At 36.3% G+C, this 20,185-nt stretch overlaps 1 protein-coding gene across 1 annotated transcript in view; it reads right to left on the bottom strand.

The window, feature by feature from the left end:
* Positions 1-20,185, bottom strand: part of TTC27 (tetratricopeptide repeat domain 27) — a 143,132-nt gene that overhangs the window by 84,241 nt on the left and 38,706 nt on the right. Inside the window, exon 9 of the mRNA XM_074863362.1 lies at positions 9,296-9,362. Coding sequence (XP_074719463.1) covers positions 9,296-9,362 — 67 coding nt within the window. The remainder of the gene's footprint in view (positions 1-9,295; positions 9,363-20,185) is intronic.

The following is a 20,185-nucleotide window of genomic DNA, read 5'->3' as shown; positions in this document are numbered from 1 at the left end:
GGGTCACAAACACTTCATGTAAATTACCTTATGACATCTTTTGCATATTTGATATTACAAATAATTATTAAAAATAACATTTTGTTTATCAGTAAGTTATTCCAGTAAAAATGTATTTGTGGAAGAAAAAAAAAAAAGCTGAGTGATGGGGTCTGCTGGCAAGAGTACATGCTTTTTTCCCCCCCTTTACTCATAATGTACTGTTTAGTACATGATCAGTACTAGAATTCAAGCATTCTGTAAATACAAGTAAAATAAACACACATACAACCTCCATGCAGATGTATTTAAATGTTCCACAGATTAATTTAATCTTAATATCTTAATTTCTGGTTAAAAGCACTTGAAAATTCCACTTTACTATTTAAACTTACTGCTTTTAATAAAAGACAGGAAAGGAAACATTGTAAAAATACCAGAAACAGAGCTGCTTAACCTTCGTCCTTCTATAATATAGACAGCACCATGCTTTTCCACAACATACTGAAGCCAACTAACCACTTAAGCAAGGGCAGCATACTGTGCTAAAACATACCCAAGATCACTACTGAACAGAACGGGGTTTACTCAAATGAAGACAGCTAAAGATGTAAATGGATATTTTGCTGATTCTAAGCTATAAGTGTTTGTTTACGAAATTTTTTCAAAAATAGGAAAAAATCCCCAACTCTTTCCCTTTTACATCTCCTTTCAGAAGCCCATACCATATAGACCTAGAATGTCATTAAACATCATTTTTCCCACAAAAATCTTAAATTGACCATCAATAAATCCCTAGAAGAAAATGCCAGTTAGAAATCCCTTCTATTGGCTTGGCTACCTAAAACTTCAGGATCAAAAGGTCCAAAGGAAGGAAGAAAAAAAGAAAAAAGGAAAAATCATTGGAGAGATTTCATTTTTTCATCCCTAGTTTCAGGGGAATAGAAAAAGAAATTAATGTAGAAGCAGAATAAGACAGATTTATTACAGAGTTTGTCTTATGTTTTTTCCCAAAACAGCTAGAATAGAATTCTAGCTATTCTAAATATCCAAAATAGCTAGAATTGACTGCACCTGTTTTTCTTTAAAAAAAACCAAAACAAAACACAACAGTGTCATTTTAGTGATGATTAATGAATCAAGGAGCATCACATTTGCACACTTCAGACAACTTGGGGGGGAAGAAAAAATACATACTTCATGACTGCAATCAAGGACTATAGCATTCTAATCAAACTTATCCTAAACTCGGTAGTAAGTCCAAAAAACTCTGTTACTTTTTCAATATTTCATCTTTAATATAGACCAGAAAGGATGTTTGGGGTGCTGATATGAGAAATGTTCTCCTTCCAGTCCAAACTACAGACATTATATGATCAGAGAAAATTAAACTCAGTTGCTTAGAGACAGTAGCAAGTTGACCAGGAAACAAGAATTCAACCACCGTAATTTTTTTCAGATGGTATGGAACACGCAAGATTAGAAACGTTGGGTTAGGAAAAAAACCAAATGGACAATACTAAAACTAGGCAGAGGAGATGAGGGCAAGGCATTATGACAGCTAAATGAACTTTAAGAATAATTCTTCCTCACGTACAGTAAAAGAACAAAAATGTAAGTTTACTTTGAAAAAAAAGGGAGACTTGGATTTACCCCTTGTTTAGTTCATCTGTCCCCTCCCCAGCCAAACTGTCAGCTCAGTATAATACAAATCGCAAAAACAGTAACTGCTAGTACTGATAACATATGAATTGAACTGATCATCAGAATACTGTCAAAAAGGAAATACTAAGTACTACACAGCAGTGAGAATGTCTTATTTCCTTCAGATGATACCTCAGACAGCATTTTGTTGAACAGGGGGTTTAATTTCATCTTCTTGTTGCAATGAAATCTTTCTTGCTCAAGTAAATTATAACTGGTGAAGGACACAAGAGGGGGAAGGGAAGCCTGTGACATGTCAACTGACTGTCAGAGAGGTTGCTAGGAAAAAAAAAAGTGAGCTGGTGATAGATAAAGAGGAAGGAGGAGGGGGAGAAGAAAGGCTGCTGTGGGAAAAAATGTTACTAACTGTCATCAAATTTGCCTGCTTAACTTCTCAAACCCTTAGACAAGCAAATAATCTATTAATATTTAAACAAGATTTTCATGTTCTCTTACTACTGAGATTTCAGTGACGCCGCTAAAATCTATCACTTGAGTAATTCTGTACGGATTATACGAACGAGCAAACTATTCTAGAAAGGAAAAGCTATCCCAAATTTCTTTCTGCTCAGAAAGGCACACAATAAATCAGGAATCATCTCCTGTAAAATATGATGCAAGCAGAGCTGTGGATCCCATGTACTCAGGGAAGAATGCAGACCACAGAGGAGAACAAAGTTGAAAGGGATAAAAGTGTCAATTATGTTGAAATCTGATACTTTGTAAAATAAAACAACTTCAAACAGACTGTTACTTAATCCCAGTTTCGGAATGGAATGCAAGCTTCCCCCCTGCCCTGCAACACATGTACTACAGAACCAAGTTACTTTACACTAAAACATCTAAACGCATACAACAGCAGCAAAAATAACTGACAACATTAGGTTAATTTCCTATCCACAATGCATTGTAAACATAAGCACCAGAATAAGCTTCCAAGAAATCTAGTTGAGTCTTTACACATGATGGTCCAGCAGAAAGAGGCAGTTTCTCTGTTGCTATGCTCAATCTGATTTCCCAGTAATGTGTGATGGGCCAGAAAGCATACATGCATCAAATTAGCAGCAAGTGTTTAGATCCTGACATTCCTGGAAAATGATTCAGACTTCTGAATAAAAGTGCTTAGAAGAAAAAACAAGAAAGGAAAAAAAAAAAAAGCATCTTTGAATTCATTTACTTAAAAAAAAAAAAAAGTCTTATAGTACTAGCAGGGCTTTGCTGAGAGAAAGTCTTTGCAGTGTTATAATCTTGTAACCAACAGAGGCTATTCAAAATGGGCAACACAGCTTAGAAAAGAAGTGAAAGAGACTTTTTATAAAGCCATGAAAGTTACAGCAGTAGAGACACATGGCACTCTTAATGAGCTTTTCAATACTCTTGCTGGTTATAAAACAAAGAAAACTGCAGCCATTTTCTCAGCAGAGAAAAATGCACTGCTTTTAAGTTATATAAACAACTTCTCTTTAGAAACCAAATTGGCATGTTAGTTTTATAGAGATTATGATAGGAAGGCTTAACATTCAATAGATATATATGCCGTGAATTGATTGCTCCCTAGTTCCATGTTAATATCACAAATGCCATACAAAAGATGAGAGAAAAACAAAGCATTCCCATTGCCACCTTCCAATCTCTCTTCCCAAAGCGCCCATCCTACAGTAAAAAGCAGAAAAAGTATTCATATATGCATATATACACACACACACACTCAATAAAATGCGCACTATAATTCTTTGCTGTGACTTTCAAAGGCATCATACAACATCCGTTTCTATTACACTCAATAAATGCCCACCTCCAAAAAATAATCTGTTCAACCATTCTCAAATTCCTTAGTAAAAACAGTCTCTTATGGAATCAGTAGCTCAACACAGTGGAAAAAACGGAAGATATAAAGCACTCCTATCTGGTCCAGCTTTGGAAAACAGTATTCCTTGGATTTTGACAGACTCCCTCCACATTCTCCAAGTCCTTGATCAGACCTTGGTATCCTTCATGGCATTATTTGAACAATTTCAGAATGATCAGGTATTTTTATTAGAAGATGGCAAATAATTTTGAAGTTTTGTACTCAGCAAAATAAAAGCTATTACACCTTTTTTCTCTTTTTAAGGAAGATATCCTCACCTGCTCAAAGTGTCGATAGACAGAATAGCTGCCAGAGCTTCCTTTCCCAGTTTTCACCACTTCATAAAGAAATCAACTGCTCTACTCTCCAAAAATGATAGAAGTTTTAGGAGTATAACAAATCAACGCAACTAAATTTTCCACTGTCCCTTTTCTTTCCTTTCTCATCTTCTATGGATTCCAAAGGATACAAATATGGGCGAAGCACAAAGCAGGAGGCTTCTCTTCCACAGTTTCTGGTTAGTTTTTCTCCTCAGTCCCCTTAATACTGTTGCTACCACTCAAAGTCCCTTGAACATAAAACACTAATAAGCCCGTTTCTCCTGGACAAAGTGAGGTCTAGGACAGATGGAAGGGGTAATGTTAAGGACCAGCTGCAGCTCCTTAACCCTGGGTATTCTGTTTAAGTGTCCTATCAGACTATGAAACACTGAATTGCCTCCCCAGCATGTAAACTACAAGCTATAGTATAAGCTTTCTATGAAGTTGTAAGAATTTGTGTTGCGGAGTCTAATCTTATCAGGGTTTTTTTTTAAAAAAAAAAAGTTTTTTTTCTTTTGTAAGAGAAAAATGCAACACCATCCAGTATTTAATCCTTGCCCTATTTTCCTGCAAGAACTGCGTAACTTTAAAATTAAAACATAAAGGAAGATTTACCAGTTCTTACGTAAGAGCTTTCATATGTTCCTGGAACTCCTTTACATTTCAGAAAGACTTAGTTTCCTGTTCTAAAGTTTATGTTCACGACTGACATCTTCTATAAAGCTTTAAATGTAATTTTACAAAAGTTCTTTTAAAAAATATACTGAACTATCCTGCACATTTATATAACAGTGTTGTTAATTTAATCTCCTCTTTGGAGATTGTCTTAACTGCATTACCTATTCAAAATAACACAAACACCAAATATTTAATAGAAACAATTTTGAAGACCTCACTTTTGTTCATTTACGAGAAAGATTTTTTTTTTCCTGAAAAAGTATTTGGGCTACTGATATACAGAGGTCAGTGATGTACTTATGAACTTCTAGGGAAAAACTGCTGCCCAATATAAAACCCAGCAGATTTCACATTTGTATTTTTACATTAAAAACAATACATTAAAGATAGGATAATGAAGTATATTTACGCATTGTAGAACTAACTTGGGGAACTGGGAGTAAACTAAGCTACAAAACCTCAATGTGAAAGCAATACTGAGTTAGTTCTTTGGTTTCTTGCATCATATACTTCCTACTTCCAATACAGAAAGCTCTGGGGAAAAATTTTATTATAAGGAAGAAACCAGTAATTCTAACAGAGAAGCACTGGGTTTCATTATGGGTTTACTGTCCCTCTCAAAAATGGCTTTTAAATGCAATACTCAGATAGCTAAGTCAGAAAGTTTGCCAAATACAATATGCATAACTGTGTCTCTGAAGCAGCTTGTGTGATATTTGATTTCTAAATATGATCTTAGCTTTCTTAGCAGTCCAAGTGCTTACCATAATAGAATAAAACATAGTGCTTACCATAATAGAATAAAACCATAAACCATTATGTGTGAGAAAAAGAATATTTAATTCCCCTTAAAATCAAATGTTTAATTGTGTTTATTCTTGTGCATGTAAACTACTTCTCACAAAAAGATATCAAACCAACAATTTAAGTATAAGCAGAAAAAAAATGAAAATCAAATGTGTGTAATTTCACCTACAGATTAACAGCTTTAAAATTGAAATGCTGATGATAGGAGAACAGATCTGACTAGAACACCTCAAGCATTGAAGTCCAAATTATTGTACCAAAAAGAGCTATCCCAGCCCATGAGACTACATACACAAGAACACAGGATTTGATACACCCCTACACCTTGCTTCAAAAATTAGCAATACTAAAAGTAAGTCTTAGTTACAAAAGCTAGTACTTTCAGGACAACAGCAACTATTCCCCAAGTGACTTCAGTAAATGAAAAGCAGCAATCCTTCTGTATTTGACTGCAGTCACCAAGAAGTGACTAATAGTGACTCAACAAGTGTTATTTTTAGGACTGTAAGCTATGTTGTTTAAAACATACCCCTCTCTCTTACAGAGCTATTAATTTTCAACTTCTACAGATATAAAGGGAAGTTTAGAATGCCTGTTTGCCAAACTACACCTAGTAAGAGGCAGGACCACATCATCTACTTGAGTTCACTTTGAACATCCTTTCCCTCTCATACTATCTGGACCATAATTCTCTCTGCTAGAGAGAAATTGCAGGTCACATACACTTGTTTTGCAATGTCCAAAGCAAGAGGATCTCTTGACAATTCACTGATCTATTAAAAAGGGCTTACAAATTCTCAAGTTTCCTAAGATATCTTGAAACACTCTCCTTTCTTCAGGAAACATAAATTTCAGCAGATATCAGATGAATGCATGACAACCATCTAACCAGCCTGCAGATTTAGGAATCCACATGTAGGCTGAGAAGATGCCTGCTCACACACACACACACACACATATAGCAGTTTAAATGATGCTAAAGAAATCACTAGAGCAGCATTAATATAGTGCTCATTTGCCTGTTTCACTAGTAGTACCAAAGCTTGGTAAATAGCTTAAATACAAGTGATAACATTTGCAGTGCCACTCAGCTAGCAGACACCATAAGAACCAAGGCTGTGTTAACATTCACACAGAACATCCCTACTGCCAGGGAGCACAGAGATGGATTTGCTTGCCTTGGTGACTCAGAGCTAAGATGCAAAAGAGCTCAGAGATTTTATCATTAAATTCTGCAGTAACTACCCATAATTCTAGGTTCAGGTACAAACTCCACAAAAGATGCTTTTATTGAAAAGAATTTACATAAGCTGACTTACATAATAGCTGACTCCTGCTTTCAGTTTCCATGAAAGATTTAGAATGGTACTTGTTTGTGTCTTGGCAGCATAGGTCAAGATCAAAAGAGAAAAAAATGGCAAGATTGAATTACATCCCTACATCCAGTTAACTTGGGAACATTAGGCAAAAGTTTAAAAGGAACACTATTCTGATATTGAAATTTCTTATTTCCTCTAATTTTTAGGCTACCAGCTACTTCTTTAAGTCACTGCTGTCCACTGAATTCTGCACTACTAGCAATATCTATATTCCTGTTCGTTGGCATTCCTGCTATAGATGATTCTTTTCTGCTAGTCAGAGTGCAAAGTGATAGGAAAGCCTACACATATCTTTCAGCTGTATTTCTCTGGAGATCTATCCTGAGAGTGGCTGCTGATCTTACAAGGGTGAAGCAAGCTGTAGCTGACTTTGAAGTTCTATAAAAAGATAAATGAATAAATGAATGAAAACATAAGCTCCCCACAGTCACTGCAATGAATATTTAAGTTCATCAGCTGTCCTGTGATTTTTGAGGAATCAGCCACTAGATGGCAGAAAAATGCAGTTCAATTTTCTCATCGTTATGAAGAATTCACACACCACCTCAGCTAACAGGTAGTATGATCTGTCAAGCAATGTCAGATAAAAGATGACAGTAAAGCTGATTATCTTTCTTGCCTAGTATATGTGCTATCTTGGCTTTTTCTCCTCTGCTATAAAACCCAAAGAGTGTTTAAATGTTTGAAAACTCCAGTGTTAAAACAGCTAAACCCAACTCTTACATTCATTATTCTGGAAAGTACACCATTACAGGAGTAGGGCCAATCTTGTTAAGGATGTTCTGTTATCACAATATCACTCCCTTTAATATTAAAAAGATAGGACACATGGAGAAGTTATTTCAAGATTCAGGTATGTAATGGCTGCTTTTCCACCCAAGAATTATGCAAACAATAATGGGTAGTGGGAAGACTGAAGCAGGGAGTATACAAAAAAATAGTCCAGGGAGTTTGCTGGGAAATAAAATATGAGAAGCAAAATTCTGAGTTTTCACAGAAAACTATCTCAATTTAAAATATATTATTTTAACAACAAAAATAGCAGGGTTTGTTTTAATGAAATTATATGCATGTCTTGAAATTTTACACATTTGCATTAACATTTTTGCAAAAAAGTTATACTTTAATAGTTTCACCATTTATTTAAAAAGCTTGTAGTACTCAGTTCACCAGTTTTTTTCATTCCTATGACTTTTTCTGTGTGCATTTCCTTGCTTTGTACATATTTACTCTTTCTGTGAGTTTTTTCACCTCCTCTAATTGTCATTGTTCTTTAATATCCTTATTGGGTACTTCAATTACTGCAATATGAAGCGAGAATGGACAGTCTCATTTTTTCTGCATTTCAGTTTTTTCCTGCCCTCTATTCCCACCTTTAGAAAAACAAAAAACCCCTGCAGTTCAAAACAAAATGCATCAGAAACTGTACTGTGAAAAAGCACTAAGGTCATTGTAGCAACAAATTGAAAACCTACATAAACCAAACTAGTTTACAGTGATTCACTCAGCTCCCTCATGCAGATCTTACACATACTGTATTAGTACAGGGACCTAAACAAACATTAAAACCAACCTATTTTACATTTATCTATCTAACAAAAAGATCAGGATTTTCTTTTTTTACAGATTGAACTTCCTTTTACCACCACAAAAAAACCCAACTAAACATCACCATAGGCAACCTTAGATTACTGTCCACAGTCCTTTCACATAACTACAAGTGTCAGTGACAAAATTCTAGCTTAATTGAAATCCAAGGGATTTTTGCTGAGATCCTATCTGCAAACTCTAAACAAGAATTTACTTTTTCAGATGGCACTATTAGAGCAAAAGGGTCTCAGACTACAAGGCTTGGGTAGGAAAGCAAGCCCTCTTTACTGCACCAAAGCTGAAGTCTAACACTGTGGAAAGTAAGCAAAAATGGCAGTATAATCACTGGCCTTTCCTCCTTCACCTCCCCATATAAACTACTGTTGAAAAACGCACAAAAGCAGAAAAGATCGAGGAAGGAAGCAAATTGTGTTTTGTATTGAGTAAAAAAAATTACATTGAAAAAATAATGAGTTAGAATTTTGGAAGTTACAGAATTTCCTACAGCAAAGCAGCCACTGAACTGGGAAGAAACATGTCTAAGCAGAACATCTGATACATAGACTGAAAAAATCTGACAGAATAAAGCTGAAATTCCTTTTGAACTACACTTAAACACTGTTCAAAGAAGAGCACTTTCAACACTAGTGCCATAGGAAGAGTTTGTTGTAAAAATGCATAGTTTAATATTACATTATAATTCATATAGTTAATAAAAACTAAAACAAACACATAAAATGTTTTGTGCATGTTTTCTGGTGAAATTGAATTTTTTAGATGTCAAGCTTATCCTGCATGATGATGGCTGAAAACTGGATTGAACTCCAGCATCTTGAAATAAGGAAAAGTCAATGAAACAACCAACTACTAAAACAAATTTGGTTTACAAACAGTTTCATGATTAATGCAATTGACAGGTTACTGCTTGATACTTAACTTAATATTTAAGTGAAAACATGTTTACTAAGAAGTCCAGGTAAGTTACTTACTGAAGTAAAAGCCAGAAGTTCCTCTTCAGTTAATTTGTGTATTGGATTGTTCTTTTGGAAGTCTATACTGTAAAGAAAAAAACAAACAACAATGCTGATTTAATCTTTAGAATACCGCTATGCAGAACACATTTTTCAAACTTGCAGAAATCTAAAGGACATTCTGGAAAACTGTTACAATGACAAATGGGAGTATGGTATGTGCAGAAGGCAGCCTAGACCTAGGAGCAGTCACAGAAAAAGAGAACCATTTAGAGGACCAAGGTATTTTAGCAGCACCTTTCCAACACCATTCTAAATTGAAATGTCTTACTCAGTTTAAGCTTATGTGAATAACAACTTTACAAATCCTAAACAGTTTTAAATCCATTCTCTATTTTTACAGAGGTCTGTTTTCAGTTAAAATTCTATGACTAATTGAACACAGATTCTGCAAAGCAAAAAACCACTCACGCTCAAGAAGTGCTGAAGGGTAATCTCAAACACACACCCTCTTTTTAGTCACTCAAGAACATGACCACAGGCTCCATCTCTCACTAACCTGCATTACCCCTAGCTTGTGATATATAAAGGGAGAATACCAGAAGAATACACAGAGATGAGAATTAAAATTATTTTGTTCACGGTTGGACATATTTACGGAGATGATAAAGAAACTGGGCTTACAACTCTACATGGATGGATGCTCTCCTTAGACAATACCCAACCAACATTTACAAATATACTACAAGAGATACCTCCAAGAGGCACAAAGAGCAACAAGGCTACAGTTCAAGCTTCCTGTGAAAACAAAAGATACCAAGTGAAAATATATGCTATATCATACCACAGAGTAGGGATCATCACCAAACCTATATACTGGCTATATACATAAGCTTAAATTCATCACACTATTCCTTAAACGTTGCAGCAAGCTTCATATTGTAGGTTAAAATTGCAAAGATAGTATATGAATTATGATGATAGGTCACAGATTGAAATTATGCTCCCTACATTACATGCCTTACTTCAGAGACAAGACTTTGCCCCAGTCTTTCTTCTTCCTGTTTTGTTAATTCTTCTTTGTACATATGATAAAATTACCATTGCAGAAATAACAGTCAATACTTTGATTAAGACCTTGTTACTAGCCACAAGAACAAGGTACAGAACAGAGGCTGTCTGTTGAAAACTCAATTATCTTTGAAAGGTCATCCTGATCAAGAGAGGCTTCTGAGGACTGACAGAAAGAAAATTTCACTCCTATCTTCATTGGGAGCGAAAAGGAAGACGCAGGTTCGCCTCATCTCATTCCTTGGAAACAATATGAAGCCAAGTCCTCCTTGAAGCCATTTCTTAACACATGAAGGGAACGGTCAGTACAGATTCATCAAAGGGAAGTCATGCTTGACCAACTTGATAACCTCTATGATGAAATGACTGGTGTGGTAGATTTGCGGAGAGCAGTGGACATTGTCTAGTTTCAGCACTCTCTCCCATAACATCATCATGAAGTAGCTGATGAGCAGACAGCAGGTAGACTGAAAACTGGCTGAACTGGTAGGCCCAGGGGGTTGTGATCAGCAGTACAGTCTAGTTGGAAGCCAGTAACTAGTGATGTACCCCAGGGGTCAATACAAAGTCCAATACTGTTCAACATCTTTATTAAGAATCTGGGTGATGGAGCAGTATACCCTCAGCATGTTTGCTGATGGCACAAAATTGGGAGGAGCACCTTTGCAGGCTTTGCTACCACCCAAAGAGATCTTGACAAGCTGGAGAAACAGGCTGACAGGAACCTATGCAGTTCTGCGAAGGGAAATGCCAAGTCCTGACCTTGCTTAAGCAGGGACTTGGACAAGATGATCTCTAGCAGTCCCTTCCGACATCAACCAATCTGTGACAAAGGTGACAAAGTAGTCTGCATGCACTTAGGTAGAAGAAATGATGCTTGATTAACAAGATAGCCTTCCATGATGAGATGACTAGATTGGTGGACTTCATCTTGACTTTGGAAAGGCACTTAACATAGTCTTCCATAACATTCTCATAGTCAAAATGATGAACTATGGGCCAGGTAAATGCACAGCATGGTGGACTGAAAAACAGATGAACTGCCAGTCTCAAAGGATTATGATGAGCAGCATGAAGTCCAGCTGGAGGCCAGTGACTAGGGATCAAATAATGTTTAACATCTTCATTAATGACCTTGATGACAGGACATGATGCAAAGTCTTGCAGTTGGCAAGGAATAGCCCCAGGCACCAGTACAGGTTGCAGGCAGACCATCAGGTAATGAGCCTGGCAGAAAATGAGCTTGGCAGAAAAGGACCTGGGGTCCTGGTAAAAACCAAGTTGAACATAAGCCAGCAATGTGCCCTTGTGGCAAAGTCATCCAAACCCTCCTGGGTCACATTAGGAAGAGCGCTGCCAGCAGGTCGAGGGAGGTGATCCTTCCCCTCTACTCAGCACTGGTGAGACCACACCTAGAGTGCTGTCACCAGCTCTGGGCTCCTGAGGTCAAGAGAGATGTGAACATACTGGACCAAGCCCAGCAAAGGGCCACAAAGATTGTTAAGAGTGGAGCATCTGACATACAAAGAGAGGGGTGAGAAAGCTGGGATAGTTTAACCTGGAGAAGAGAAGGCTCAGGGGGATCTTATCAATGTGTATAAATACCTGATGGCAGGGAGTAAACAAGACAGAACCAGACTTCTCAGTGGTGCCCAATGAAAGGGCAAGAAACAATGGACACAAACTGAAATCCAGAAATTTCCATTTAAAAAAGTAAGCAAAACCTTTATTAATGTGAGGGTGGTAAAGCACAGGAAGGAGTTACCCAGAGATATTTAAGGCCAAATGGACATGGTTGTAAACAACCTGCTCTAGTTGACTGTTTCAAGCAGGGAAGTGGGACTAGATCTTTAGAAGTCCCCTTCCAAACTCAACAATTTCATTAAATTTTCATTTCATGATACTTACCGTTTCTGTTTTTCGGCCTTTTGTTTTGCTAATAAAAGGAAGAACAGAGTCTATTTCTTACCGAAAGCTAGAAATAAGGTGACTTTTTACATTGTACTTAAAAATTTCTCTCTATATTGTGCATGTTACCGGCTATCACAACACTGATCTCTTGCCATTGTATTCCACCTACGTCATGTAGAACACAGAAGGATTTGTTGTTTTTCTTTTTTGTAAATTTTTTTCCCCTTAATCTCAGTCAAAAAATTTAATTTAGTTTCTTTTTTTTTTCCTGAATAACAACAAATGTAACATTTATGCTGTATCCAGGACATACTGTAGGCTCCAAGGAACAACTAAAAGATGTGGCTAATGAGTTTAGACTTTCTTCATACCTGAGTGTTCTGGTTTAGCCAGGACAGGGTTAAGTTTCCCCAGCAGTGGGGGGGGAAGTTCTAGCCGGGTTATTCATATACCATGCTGACGTCACGCCTGGCGCCATTAGCCCGAGAGAGTTGGTTAACATGTGTGTTATGCCATCGCTCTGTTGCCACTGCTGTATTGGTAGATATCTTGCTCTGTTCATTGTTATTACTGTTACTGTTATTGTTGTTGTTTGTTGTGTTGCTGTTGCACTGTTGTATTAAACCTCTCCTTATCTCAGCCCGGGGCTTTGTATTTCACTCCCTTTGTGGGGGAGGGGCAGCGGCCACTTGGTCTCAGACCCCAGCAGGGGCTAAACCACCACACTGAGTATACTTAATGAGACTATACAATAGCTGTGAGAGTTGAAAGGAGACAGCACAGAGAAAAAAGTCTGAGAAATGCATTAGTTTGCAGTTTATTTACAGTGACTGAATATCCCAAATGAAGAAAGAATCTGCTTTTCAGTAGAGAACCTTCGTCTGCCTTCAAGTGCTTACAGTCTAAAATGGTCAAGACAGAAAAGGTAAAACACATTGATTTTCTTTTTGTTAATTCTACCAAGTCATAGCAAGATGCATTTTGAAGCTTTCTTATACTATATTGCTTTTTACCTTTAAGTTATCTCCCCCTCACTTGCTTATCTGCCAGATGTGAAAAAAGGCCAGAGTGCCTGATGTGTTTTGTTTTTTCCCTCTAAAGAAGAGACATGATAAAGTATTAAGACATAATAAAATAACTCTAAGCAGCAAAGCACTCAAGATAGGAAAAAGAAAAATGGATGCTATTCAAGCACTCTTAACTCTTTATCTTTGGATGCCCACAAAAAGAATTAGAATTATTATCTGTGTAGCAGAGTGCCAAGCCTCCTTCCTGATGGCATGGGTCTCTTCCAAATTCCACCCCCGTTACATGGGGTAACAGAGAAAAAAAACCCCAACAAACATAGGAAGAAAAAGTTCTCTCTGGAGAGCACTGCTTCAGCATTTCTAAAATGGCTATTCTTTAGGAACCACGAATATTCACCAAACTAGAGCAGCCTAGGAATGAGTATAGATGAAACATTCAGGAAATTAAGGGATGAGTTTGAAACAAATTCTACTCTGCCAGTGCAAATGGCATTTGTTCAAAGGACTGCAGCCAAATACAGGTAGTCTGAGAGACAGAGCAAAAGCATAGTTACACCCCCATCTGAGATTCAATTTCCTACTTCTATTAGGAGATAAGATCCCCTTTCCCCTCTTCTTTTGTAACTTAGAAGATCTACTCTGTAATAGTGCTTTTCTTGATGCTTTCTTACCAAACTTACCCCAAAACTTCTGAGGGCTGGGTACAATGACAACACATGACTACAAAACCCCACCAAAGTAAACAAAATTGTCAGTGTGTGCAGTGAATTTTCCAAATGTATTTTTTAAAAAAAAGAGCTACCACAAAAAGTAAGTGGCATGTGGGAGCTACTCTCTCAATTTATTAAAATGGTGACATCTAAAACTGTTATATAAGTTACATAATGAATCTAAAAGCTTACCAGGTTTAGAGCTTATGATTATTCACAGCAACATAAGCCAAAAGAATAAAATGTACATATTTTTTAAAACTGCAGAGATTTATGTGCAAGTGCAAACATCTGTGTGAACTGACATAAACATAAGTAGGTTGCTTAAACCTGAACTGAAATTACATAACTGCAGTTCTTTAAGGTTCAAGGTTTCATGAAAAGGGTTTTTTTTACCTCTCTGATTAATCAACCAACTAGTTTTATTCTTTAATAACACAGGTACCTGATAAGGCAAATCGGGCAGGTGGGTGAAAGGGGAAGGGCATTACTGACCAGAATTTTTTTAAAAAAAGATTTGCACATATTATTGTAGGGAGGAACATGACCTGAGTAGCTGAAGGACAACAATTTCTACAGTGGAAGAAAGCTTGAGAGATCTTCCAACTCTTCTTCCTGCTCTACAAACCTCTGTAACTTCAGACAAATGTTTATCCAGTCTATTCCTAAAGAATTCCCATGATGGAGGTTCCACACACACTTTATACCACTTATGCTGATGTTTCATAACACCTGGCAGCTTAAGCAAGCTGTAAGAGCATGACCACAAGGAAATACCATCTATGCTTTCGGTAGAGTACTGATGTGAAAGGGCTTCAAAAGGCAAATGAAGACCTTGATATCACTTTTTATTCTCTTTATGTTCAATAAAGTTGGACTCTGTCAATAAGGAAAGCTAACTATTATTCCTCCTTCCTGATTTAACTTGTGTGGTTCTAAATTTTGGTTAAGAGACCAGCTGAACAAAAGAAAAGTATATTAACTATTACAGTAATGCATTTCCTCCCCATCTTCCCACAGAAAAAAACCCCACAATGTTAATGATGGGCTTTTTTTTTGAGGTTTTAGGCAATACTGCTTGGAAACAATTCTGTCGTATATATTACTGGGTTTTTTTCTTCCTTGAGAAAAATTTTCATGATAACAGGAAAGTAATAAAGAATTTCTCTGCTTCAGTTACTTTTTTCCTTGTCAAATGTCAGCTGCTAGCAGAAATACTTAGCCTGAGATAGTCAACTGAAGTCATTAAACAGTAGTCACTAATACAAATGTGACTTCAGGTGAAAAATAACAAGTTTCCCCTCTATCTATGAGGAAAAAAAAAGTAAAAAAGGCAGCAAGAAAACTTCAAATATTACAGCAAGAACACCACAGCAGCTAGGCAACAGAATGTTAAGTGACATGACCACAACTTTTGAAAAGCATGAGTAAATCAAAGGACAATTAAATTTTGACAAAATTGGAACTTATTTTACAGCATTCTAAAGATATATTGATTCAAACAGAAAGGATTAATCCTCTCCTTACTCGAGATAGATGTGCCACAGCTTTTTGAAGCATACAGATTTAGTTCTTCTAGATCAAAGCAGTGCTAAAATAGGTCTTTAATTTCAATTTCTGCCAGATTCATGTACAATGCTTTCAGACACATAAGTACAGTCATACAAAGCTTGAAAGAGAAGAGAAAAATGAAATTGCTTTACAGATTTTCTATACTAAATCAAATAAAATTTAAAGCTATATTTTAAAATAAACTGAATCCAAACCTGGAGTAGAATTGTAGCTTGGTTTTAAGCATTTTGAATGACTGTGTCAACTCTCGTCCCAGTACTTTACAAACATTTCCCTTCTATGCCTGTATTTGTTCTGATTTCAAGGACAGGTTAAGCAGTTCACCCCAAAGAATTTCAGGAGCTGAAATCAGATTGGAATTTAGGATCTATGATCAGGCATCTTTTCCTAACAATATGAAGAGAAGTCACTAATCACTGCATCATTCAGCTTTGCAAGGTATTTTCTGTCCATTCTTGAACCCTATCTTAGGGAGTTGAATGAAATAGAAGGGGGAAAGAAAACAATAGAAACAAGACATTCTTTACACAGATAAAACAGAGCCTTAGAGTAAGATCTACTCTGCAGCAGAGAAAAAGTATTTTCTAGTAAATCAACAAAAGCTAATTGCCAATAGCTTACAATTTACAACCAGTTATTTAATCTGATTTATCAGCTCTACATTGGCAGCCTAATGGATAAGGCATCCAGTTTAACTAACTAGTTATATAGTTTGAGACTTAATAAGCTATAATCTTTGTAACAGTGGAATTAATAGCAATCATTCCAAAGTATTCCTTTTTGGATTATGACTAAACATTTCTGTTTCAAGAACTGATTTAGAAAGTTGACAAATGTTAACAAACGTTGTTAAAACCTATTAAAAATAAATCAGTGTTCTTCAAATAGCTGAAGTTGTATTAAAATGCAGTATACAGAAAGGATCAAAAAACTCTGAAGTATTAAATAATAATGAAATATCTCTAAAAATATAATTAAGGAGTCAAAAAAAATGTTTAAGGAGCAACTAGCCAAAAGAGTCAAGACCAGTACTAAATCCTTCTTCCAATACAGTGTGAACAATTGTGGGAGTGTATAAGATCAAATGACAGCCCTGGTATAAAAGCCATTGCAGAGAAGCTATACAAATTCATTGCATTAGCATTTACTGTAGAAGAACATAGTAAAATTCCCACAAAAGAGGCTGTTTGGGTAAGGGAGAGAATGACAGGAGAGAAAAATCTTTCTGAAATTAAGAAACTGCAAATGAGGTTACACACTAAAAAGTTAACAGGACCAAACAGTATTCAGAAAAAAATGTTTAAAGTGAGTTTTGAGATGAAATAGCTGAGACTCTAAAAGCAGCATATAAGTCCTCATTTAAAACTTCCTCAGTACCTGAAGACAAGAGAGCAGCAAAAATGATGCCAGCCTTTAAAAGTGGTGTCACGGGACCAGTGTAACTACTGGCTTGTAAGCATAATATCTGTTGCAGGTAAGGAGAGACTATATAATGAACAGAAGAACTAGAAATACCTGGACAAATACAATGCGTATGGGGAGAGTCAGTCAGGCAACCAGAAAAAAATAAAAATCCTGCATTACAAATCTGTTGGGGGCTTTTGGAAAGTTTAACTAGCATGATGATATACATAAGCTGGTTGATGAAATCACCTCGGATCTCTCTATGGTTTTTTCAGAAGTCCCTCACCAAGAAAGACTTTCAAAGAAACTGAGCATTCATGAGATAAAAGGGAATGTCTTGGCAAATGTCAGTAACTGATTAAAAGATAGGAAATGGTATGAGAGAAATAGTCAGCCATTCCAATGGAGAAGGTCACCATTGTAATCCTGCATAGGTTTTGTGCTGTGATCTGTATGCTGTAATATTAATAAACTGGAACAGGAAAATGTATAGTGAGGTGAGAAAACTTGCAAATGATATGACATTCTTTGAGGTAAGGATGTGAATAGACAATAAGGAGCTGCAGAAAGACCTTACAGGATAGAGCAAAAGGATAATAAAATAAAAATGCCAAGCAATGCACAATAGGAAACACAGTCCTAGTTTCACAAAATATTTTAGGCTCCGATCTGACCATTTCTATTCAGGAGCAACTCTTTAGCACTGCAGCTGCGCAAAAACATTAGCTCAGTACTAGGCAAATGAAGCTACTGGCAACCAAAACTACCTGGAGGAGGTTTTTTTTGAACAGCAGACACAAAATATGTAAACAGACACCTTTGCCAAAGGATACTACCAATGCAAGAAATTTATATGTGCTCAATGGAAGACAACAAATATTTGAGAGATCCATTGACAGCTGCCATGCAAACAGATTAGGCTCAGGAAATCACTGTTTAGAGGCTGGGAAAGTATTAGGGAGAAGGGAGAAACACATGCTTGCTCTGTTATTATTCATCTTTAAGTATCTTCTCACAGCCACTCTTGAGGACAGAGTGTAAAGTTAGATGGATGAAGACAACTGCTGAGTTTTTGTTTGCTTATGCTTCCTGGCACATTACCTCCCTGCAAATGCAGACAATGCAAATTCAAGTTTCTCAGGTAACTACTTAGAACTACAGTTAACTGGCATAAGATAGATGATGAAGAATAGATAGGTCAGACTTTCTACATATGCATTTTTATGAGTATCTGCTGTATTTCTACGCACTTTTACCAGCTGTGTAATTTTCTGAATGAAAAAGAGCCAAACCCAACAAATTGTTCACTTTACAAGCATTTTCAAAGTTTCACAAAGGTATTTCAAGTGACTAATGTTTTTTATGTGAACATTCTGAATAGCAAGACAGGAAGTTCATTTCCCCGGTGGAATCTCTTCACACAGCTGTATGTACTGGTGCACAGCAATATATTTTGTAGCAATGATTTTAAACACCCATGAACCGACCATGGTGAGATCACTATACTGTCTGGCACCTGTAATTGGTTTGTTTCACAAAAATAATAATAATTTATACTTACATGGTATGTTTGTAAAGATGGGCCAGAGTGCCAGAAAGTATTTAAAAGAAAAACCTTCATCAACTTTAATGCTGTCCAAGATTTTATATCGTAGCTTTTACTTTCATACAGCAACATGTGTAAGCTCTGCCCTTCCACAGTCAGTTTAACATAACCTTTCCTTTTCAATGGCTTGGAAGAGAGAATGCTCTCTCTTATAAAAACTGATGAAAATAGTTGTTTATCTGCCATTACCTTGTACTTCTGATACAAGCCATAGAGCATGACCTTGCACAAGGAAGGGTGCAATCATATATGTAATCTTAATAAGCACATGATCCACCTTATCTAACTTTAACCATGCAAAATTAAGGCCTTTAATCTAGCTAACTGGCTATGCTTCCTTCAGAGTCCATGGAAAAATATAGATAAATGTAGGGAGTGATTCAATTCATTGCAAAATAAGTGCCTGAAGTGAAATGAATCACACTCTACAGATGCTGATTTCTCCATTGACTGGAGAACAGACAGACAGCTAATATTAGATTCTCAAATTTCAAGTAGCTAAATGTTTTCCTGTTTCACCTACCCAAGTTTCCCATGATGTTTCCATTGCCAACATGTATATTGGGATTTCTTTTTCTAATTACTCAATTGATTTAAAAGCTCATATTTGGTAATTCTGTTAAAAATCCTTTAGTCCTAATGCTATTTAGTGCTTATGCAGTTGTTTCAAGTACATTTCTACAGCTCTCTGTGTAAACTGTATATTATATTATCATCCAATGTAGTACTGTATAATAAAAGTTAGGTTTCCTGATGCTTTCCTTACCAGCTGAAGACTGGTGCATAGTCTTTGGCTGAGCTGAGGTACCTCCAGTATAACACACTATTTTGACCTGATTTGATTCTTGGACATTTCTCTTACTTTCCAAGATTTTTCTATAGCTGTATCTAATTTCTAAAAGCCTTCCCTTGTTAAAAAATGGTGAATCAAGTGATGAGAAAGGATTTTTTTCCCAAGCTGCTGACACACAGCTGCTGTTGTCTGTTCTAACAGCAATCTAATTTGGGCTATTTCTAAGTGACAAGGGAAACATACTCCTCTCTCAGATTCTCAGCATTTTGGCATCTATACTATATTAACATCATTATTTAAATCATACATTGGCCCATTCTTGGGTTTTTAAAAATATTTTTATTTTATTTTATTTTTGAATTGGAACTTTAGTATCTTTTTCCATCAGCCTCTGAAATTTGGTTCAAGGTTCTATACAAAGTTTGGCCACAGTCTTAAGGTTTGACTAGAAAATAAATTTTTTACTATCATGACTAGTTATTTTCATATGAAATATCAAAAAAGTCCTAGCCAAGTGATGTTTCTGCACTCCTAGGAGTTTCTTTTAATATTTCCTTGAGGTTGCATTACCCCTGCAGTGAGATGATCTGAAGACACCTCTAGACATTCTCTTCCTATACAGATACTACAAAATCTGGATACAATGGAACAGGAAACCTTTGCATAAGTGAGGCAGACTGGAGTGGTTTTTTCCCCCCTCTACGCTTTGTTTTAGCTACAGTTTCATTATCATAAGAGGCAAATGTTTTCTTCTAGATTTACTTCCATAGACTGCTCAGTATTTGGAGGAAAAGGAATTTGCAGGGAAGAAAT

Source organism: Strix uralensis, chromosome 3 (assembly GCF_047716275.1).
Source record: "Strix uralensis isolate ZFMK-TIS-50842 chromosome 3, bStrUra1, whole genome shotgun sequence".
NCBI lineage: Eukaryota > Metazoa > Chordata > Aves > Strigiformes > Strigidae > Strix > Strix uralensis.
The sequence above is the reverse complement of the archived record's forward strand: the minus strand, read 5'-3'. Positions and strand labels throughout refer to the sequence as shown.